The 6,823-nt window shown below is 58.1% G+C and overlaps 3 protein-coding genes across 3 annotated transcripts; all 3 read left to right on the top strand.

Moving 5' to 3' along the window:
• Positions 1-70: 70 nt before the first annotated feature.
• Positions 71-3,577, top strand: DQ04_00051240 (hypothetical protein; the record flags this gene model as incomplete). Its single annotated transcript, XM_009307983.1, has 1 exon — positions 71-3,577. One exon carries the CDS (start codon positions 71-73, stop codon positions 3,575-3,577), a length of 3,507 nt encoding a protein of 1,168 aa, XP_009306258.1.
• Positions 3,578-3,934: 357 nt separating this feature from the next.
• Positions 3,935-5,362, top strand: DQ04_00051230 (putative epsilon tubulin; the record flags this gene model as incomplete). The annotated part of the gene is made up of 1 exon (XM_009307982.1): positions 3,935-5,362. One exon carries the CDS (start codon positions 3,935-3,937, stop codon positions 5,360-5,362), a length of 1,428 nt encoding a protein of 475 aa, XP_009306257.1.
• A 339-nt stretch (positions 5,363-5,701) lies between these two features.
• On the top strand, positions 5,702-6,499 carry DQ04_00051220 (dynein arm light chain; the record flags this gene model as incomplete). Its single annotated transcript, XM_009307981.1, has 1 exon — positions 5,702-6,499. One exon carries the CDS (start codon positions 5,702-5,704, stop codon positions 6,497-6,499), a length of 798 nt encoding a protein of 265 aa, XP_009306256.1.
• Between the last annotated feature and the right edge of the window lie 324 nt (positions 6,500-6,823).

The raw sequence follows: 6,823 nt of genomic DNA, 5'->3' as shown, positions 1-6,823 counted from the left end.
AGGAGGAGGAGGTGGTGGTGGACGCTTGCTGCAGGATTGAACTCTCTTCACAGTTTGAAGGGGATAACACATGCTTGATTTGGCGCACTCTGCGCAACCGTTGCCGGAAATAGACGCTGCAGCACCGCATGTCCCGTTCATGCTGTTTGAACGCCACGTGAACAGTGATGCTGCAACCAAACGCACATCGTACCCAGAGTCGGTGCTAACAGCTGTTGCTGCCCCTCCTTCGCCTTCTGCTTCTGATGTTGTGTGCTCCGTAGGCTCATTGTCGCTGCGCGGATGCTTGGACCTGCTGGTGAAGGTGCAGAAAAGCCAATCGGAAAGTGTGACGATGCTCGCGTCTCTTCGTGAGCGCCTCTTCCCCACAGCCGCATCGGTGTCCACACGTGACGGCCCACTGCCACGTGCTGTGGTGGCGTTCGACGAGGTGGATCATGAGACGATACGGCTGCGGATTCTGGAGGTGAAGCACGCGGGTCTCCGCCCAAAGCTGTCAGAAGCGATTGAAAGTGTGATGCTGCCGTTCCACACCTTCTTCCGAAAGGAGTCAAATAGAAGCACAGGCGACACGGGGGGGCCGCTGCGGGAATCATGCAGTCGAGTCTTGTCTCTGCAGGAACAGTTCATGGGCCTCGCACAGTTGCAGGAGGAGGCCATGCAGTCATTGGGAGCACAGTTGTCGCGTCTTTTTTTGCAGCCGGATGGTGGTACCGCTCTTTACTACTACCCTTCTCCTCTGTCTGTTGAGGAGAGTGACGAGGTGCACACGCCACGCGAGCGCAACACTCATGCAGAAGTGCTGCATTTTCTGCAGCAGCTGGAGGATGTGATGGCGAGTAAGCAACACATTGTAGTGTGCCTGGCAATGGCACTGCGGGATATCTACGATCCTGCAGCCCCAGTTCCCACTACTACTACTACTACTACTACTACAAATACTATTAGTTCTGATGGTGCTACATACAACTTCGCAGATCGGGGCCGATCTTCTTCGTTTGGGCGGGAAGATGCCACATCTTCACGTGTGTCCGTGTCCGTGTCGCCAATGAGCACCCTGCGTCCCTCGTGCTCGGCCCCACGCGAGGAGTCACTGCGAACTGCAGCAAAAATGACAATAACAGACTGCAACGCGTCGGTGACAGCGCACCTGTTGCCGGCAGGTCTTGTGCAGGAGTGTCACCGCGATAGTGAGTCGGGTGTGGAGATACCCGTCGTCGATGATTCACCGTCGCCCACGATACATGTGTGTGAGAGGACGAGGACAACAACAGGTGCTGCCGCGCCTGGTGATAGCAGCAGCAGCAGCCGCAGCAGCTCCAGGAAGGCGGAGGTGCAGCCGCCTGTTGAGCCGCGGCCATTGCGCGAGCGTGTCGCTGTCCCGGAGAGCGATATTCCGCGGTCACCGTCGTGGTGTGAGAACAGCGGTGGGGAGACGGGCGCTGCCCTTGACGCCTCCCCACCCCCGCCGCTCGCAAGGTGCCTGGAAGAACAATCGGTAGGGTTTCTGCCATCCACAAAGGTGAACAACCAGCCTCAAAGGCGGCGGCAGATTAGTGAAAAGGAGGCGGACGCCGCTTCAAACTCGCCGTCAATCGAAGAGGTGGACCTTCACTCCGACGACCAAACGCAGCGGAGAAATAGACGGGGGGAGCGTGATGTGGATCTCCTCGCCCAGAATGCGCGGCTGTGTAAGATGCTTGAGACAAAAGACAGCCTTATTCTGAGTATGCAGGAGCGCATCCTCGGAGCGGTGCCACTGCTCATTGAGAGGGCGGAGAAGAGCAGTCGAAGCAACAGTAGCACAAGTAGCAGCAGCAGCAACAACAAAAACTGCGGCTTCTGTGATCGTCGCTCTTCGTGCCAGCGGGAGTTGAGCGACGATGTGCCACCGTCACGCGGTGACTCCGCGTCCACGTGGGAGGGAGAGCAGCACAACCGTGATGGGCCCCACACAGGGCGACGTGACGCACTGAAGGAGGTCGAGCAGCTGAAGAAGAAACTGGCTGCCCACGTTGAGGAAAACAAACGACTGCTTGCCGCCCTGAGTGAGCTCAAGGATGAAAAGCAGCGGTGGAAGCATGCTGCGCGGGAGCTGAAGGACGACAATAAGGTGTGGAGGGACAAGGAAAAGGCTGCGAGGGCGCGCTGCGAGCAGCTAGAGGACTCTGTCTTCGCTTTGAAGAAGCGGCTCTTGACGGTGGAGGGTACACTTATGCTGCGAAGTGCGGCATCACCGCCCGCGCAGAATCGCGACGCAGCCCTCTTATGCACATCCTCGGGCTTCCACAACAGCAGAAATAGCAACACCAACGACAGCAGCGCTAGTGCCAGTGCTGGGGCTGCTGGATGTGGAAGTTCCCCACAACATGACGAGGAGGGCGCCTCATCGCCGATGCGCAGCCGCAGCCGAACACGGCCACCATCTGCACACGATAAAGCGGTGGATTATCCGTCTTCTGTATCCTTGCAGCAGAAGCGAAAACAACTGCTTGCCAAACTCGGCAAGCGGTTCGAGGACGAACCGAGACCACTGACCAATTCACAAACTGTTGCGTATGACGAGGATGCAGTTGTGGAAGTGTCGCCGCTGACAGAGGAGCGCGTTCAACGGAGTGGCGCTGCAGCAACGGACACAACCGCAGTGACGATGATTATGACGGCGGCGAAGACAGGAGAAGCGGCAGCAACGCCGTCGCCAGCTGCAGTTCGAATTGATAGACGCTTGTCGCCCGAATACCGATCGCTGCAGCCAGAGTGTGTTTCATCCGTCAATCCCAGCTTCTGCAACAACAGCAGTTGCACTGATGGGACAGGAAATGCGCAGCTATCAACGAAAGACGTGAACCGCATCCTTGCGGGCGCACGCAGTCTGCTGAGGTCCATCAGCTCCACGAGAAGAGAACACTGCAGCGGGACGCGTGCGGCGGGGAATTCCTCCGACTCAGATTTGTCCGACTACAGCTCTTCTGATGACGACAACAAGAGTGATGATCGCTTTGCTGCAGTAGCAGCGAAGAATCCCGTGCTTCCGCTTCGAGGCTCCATTTCTCCACTGAACGGTGCAACTTCACCGTGCTCCTCCGTCAGCTACTCCTCGGCGAAAAAGCGGGCGAAGCGGCTACGCCACGCGGAGAAGAGCGACCCGCCAGGCGCGGGTGCGGCGGCCAAAAGCAAGACGTCACCACCACCACCACCACCACTACGACAGGCGGGTGCGAAGAAGATGTCAACATCATCACCGCCGCGGATGCAGCAGTCAGCTGACCCGCGGCCGCCAACAGCACGTGAGGCACTCATGCGAGAGCTGCGGGATCAGCTCCAAGTGCTGCAGCTTCAGCACGCAGCTGTGCTCCAGCAAGAGGAGCAGTTGCAGTTGAAGCGGGAACAGGTGACTGCGGCGGTTCAGCAACGGCGTGGCGTCGAAAAGGATGCTAGCGCGCAAAATGATCTTCTTTCCTTCCTGAGGCGATTCGATGTGACGCAAGCAAAGATACACAAGAACGAGGCCCGACTTCGCGAGTACATAGAGATTGTGAGGCAGCAGCTGAAGACACTGGAGGATGACCTGCTGTGACTGCATAGAGCAGTTAGACCCCTGGAACAAGATGCATATAGAGGGAGAGAGAGATACACACAGACATATATATATATATATATATATATATACAAATGCGCACTCATGCAGCCATATACAAGTGGTGTGTATATGTGAATGTCTCATCGTTGCTCCTTTTTGATATTCCAATTCTTCATTGCGTTCAGGGGGGAAAGGAGGGGGGCGGGGGGCATGACGCTTGTTGTTTCTCATGGTATTTCACAAAAAAGGGCGTACGATCACTTTTTACTTCTTGCTTCACCCAGTCTTCCACCATAATTCTCAAGGAGGGGCGAAGGCAGTTTATCGTTGGGACGACGAGCGGTTGCGTAGACGATGCCACGCGAGGTGGTGTCGATTCAGGTCGGCCAGTGCGGCAACCAGCTTGGCCTCAAGTGGTGGGACGTCATGCTGGAGGAGCACAAGGCGAACCCGCAGTACCCCGACGCCCGAGATGCGCTCTTTGACGCGTCGTCCACCGGCCGGGACGGCAAGGCGTCGCTCAAGGCGCGCTGCGTTGCCATCGACATGGAGGAGGGCGTTCTGCGATCCATGCTGCGTGGCCCGCTGCAGGACCTCTTTGACGCGACATTCTTCGTCTCGGACGTGAGCGGGGCGGGGAATAACTGGGCGGTGGGCCACATGGAATACGGCGACAAGTACATCGACAGCATCTCTGAGTCGGTGCGGGGACAGGTTGAGCGCTGCGACAGCATCCAGTCCTTCCTTGTGATGCACTCGCTGAGCGGCGGCACCGGCTCCGGTCTCGGCACGCGCGTGCTGGGGCTGCTGGAGGACGAGTTCCCGCACGTCTTCCGCATCTGCCCAGTTGTGATGCCGGGCGCCGTGGACGACGTGGTGACAGCGCCGTACAACACCGCCTTCGCGCTGCGCGAGCTCATCGAACACGCCGACGCGGTGCTGCCGCTGGACAATGACGCCCTCGCCCGCATGGCCGACAGCGCGCTCGGTCGCAAGTCGCTGAGCAACGCGGCGGGGGAGCTGGTGCGCGGCGTCGTGCCAAAGGCGCACGGCTACAGTGTCGCGCAGCCCACCAAGACGACGATGCCGTACGACTCCATGAACGCGTTGGTGGCGCAGCTTCTAAGCAATCTCACCTGTGCTATGCGGTTCCCTGGTACGCTCAACATGGACATCAACGAGATCACGACTAATCTTGTGCCGTACCCGCGGCTGCTGTTCCTTACGGCCGCTATTGCGCCACTCAACGTGGCGCGGCACTCGTCCGTCGCTGGACCGCGCTCCGTCGACGCTATGCTTGGTGCGTGCCTGGATAAGGACCACCAGTTTGTCGATGTTTCGGGCGGCGCGGAGTCGGCACTCACAAAGGAAGCAGGTACATGTCTTGCCACCGCTATCGTCGCCCGCGGTCCGCAGATTACGGTAGGCGACCTGGCACGCAACGTTCCCCGCATTCGTGAGAGACAAAAGCTCGTGTACTGGAATGAGGATGGCTTCAAGATGGCGCTTTGTGGTGTGAGTCCTCTTGGACACCGGGACTCTGTTCTGATGCTCGCCAACCACTGTTCTATTGCACAGAAACTGGAAAAGTCATACCAGCGCTTTATGCGGCTCTACGCTGTGCGTTCCCACGTGCACCACTACGAGAAGTTTCTTGAACTCACGTATTTTGATGCAACAGCTGAGATTCTGTCGACTGCAGTGGACGACTACAACTTCCTGAACACTCTGCAGCCCCCAACCGATGTGCCACGCAGCATGCGGGAGCTGGTGTACTATTAGGCGAGGGACCTCCGCGCTGGTTCTGCGACACATAGAGGCTGTGGCTGGTCTCGAGGATGTGCCTACCCGCACGTATAACCACCAACGGCTTTGCATGTGGGGTTCTTCTTGGTTTGGTGACGCCTAGACGTGGCGCAGCTTGGGCGCTTGTTCCACCATGCGCACAAACACAACTCGTGTCTGTTTTTTTTTAAAACGAAAGGTATTATATCTTTCTTTATGTGTCTGTGTCTGCGTGTGATGCCAAGGGGCAAATGCGTGTGTCTCCTACTCCACCTTTCTTTTCGGTGTAGTCTGTCGAACAGGGAGTCTGCTGCAAGCCACCACAGCGAGGCATCCATGCCGCAGCGGTTGCTCACACCTCCGGTGGCGATGCCGACAGAAACCACAAAGCGCAAGTACATCTTCGTCGACGGCCCGGTGGACCCCAACGTGACGCTCATTCGCTACGACGTCCCGTTTGCGCCGTCAGACGCAAAGCGGTCGTGCAGACTCCGCCAGCGTCTCGGCCTCCAAAACGAGGCGCGCACCGTAGACCCCAACGTGCGCGTGGTGATCGACACCTTCATCACGCCGCGGGCGTGGCGCGACGAGGCCGGCGTGTTGTGGGTGCAGCACGGCAGCCCGTACCCCGCGTCCCGCACCGACACCGTCGAGACGCACGAGAAACTCCGCCGGCGGCTGGAGGAGACGGGGGCGAAGCGCACCGGCGTATGCCCAATACGCTCCCTGCTACTGGCGGAGTGCTTTCTTGAGGTGATTCGTCAAGTGACGGCGGAGTGTTGGGAGCGCGGGCTGCTGCTGCTCAGCATTCACTCAGAGCGCACCGCTGCGCAGACGGCCCATCGGGAATTGTTTGAGTCACGTGTCGGACATGCCTTTCGGCTGGCGCTGAAGGGAGAGAAGGACACCAGCCGTGTGCTGCAGGACATTGAAAAATTGCGGCAGCGAGTGGAAGAGTTGGCGGAGGAGGAAAAGATGCTGCGACAGAAGTGCGATGAGTTGTCCGCTAAGGGGGAGGAGCAGATGTTGATTCTAGAGAAGCAGCACGGCGACGAGATCGCGGCGATCAAGAAGGAGGGGCAGCAGAAGCGCAACCAGCTGGAGAGTATGATAGCGGTGCCCGTGCCAATATAAACAGGAGGAGGGGGGAAGGAGCGGCCCCTCCTCCTGAATGCGCTGCCTGCATCCCCCTGTTTCATGGCACATCAGCCCGGTGTGCTGTGTGTGTGTGGGGGGGATCTCTGTGGGGTGGAGGAAAAAGAGAGGGAGAGAGAGAGAGAGGGAACACTGTAGTCGTATTTGATGTGGCCAACCTCATGTGCGTGCAGTATTGCGCCAATGTACAGAACAAACAAACAGGAAAAGAAACCCAACTCGCAAACCGGCACACACACGTACAGTCATGCTTGTTCCATTCATCCTACGTGCCATGAATCTTCTTTTTCTTGCGTTGTTGCC

This window comes from Trypanosoma grayi (assembly GCF_000691245.1).
Source record: "Trypanosoma grayi strain ANR4 Tgr_5_V1, whole genome shotgun sequence".
In the NCBI taxonomy this organism is placed as follows: domain Eukaryota; phylum Euglenozoa; class Kinetoplastea; order Trypanosomatida; family Trypanosomatidae; genus Trypanosoma; species Trypanosoma grayi.
Note: the sequence above shows the minus strand (reverse complement) of the source record. Positions and strands in the feature narration are given on the sequence as shown.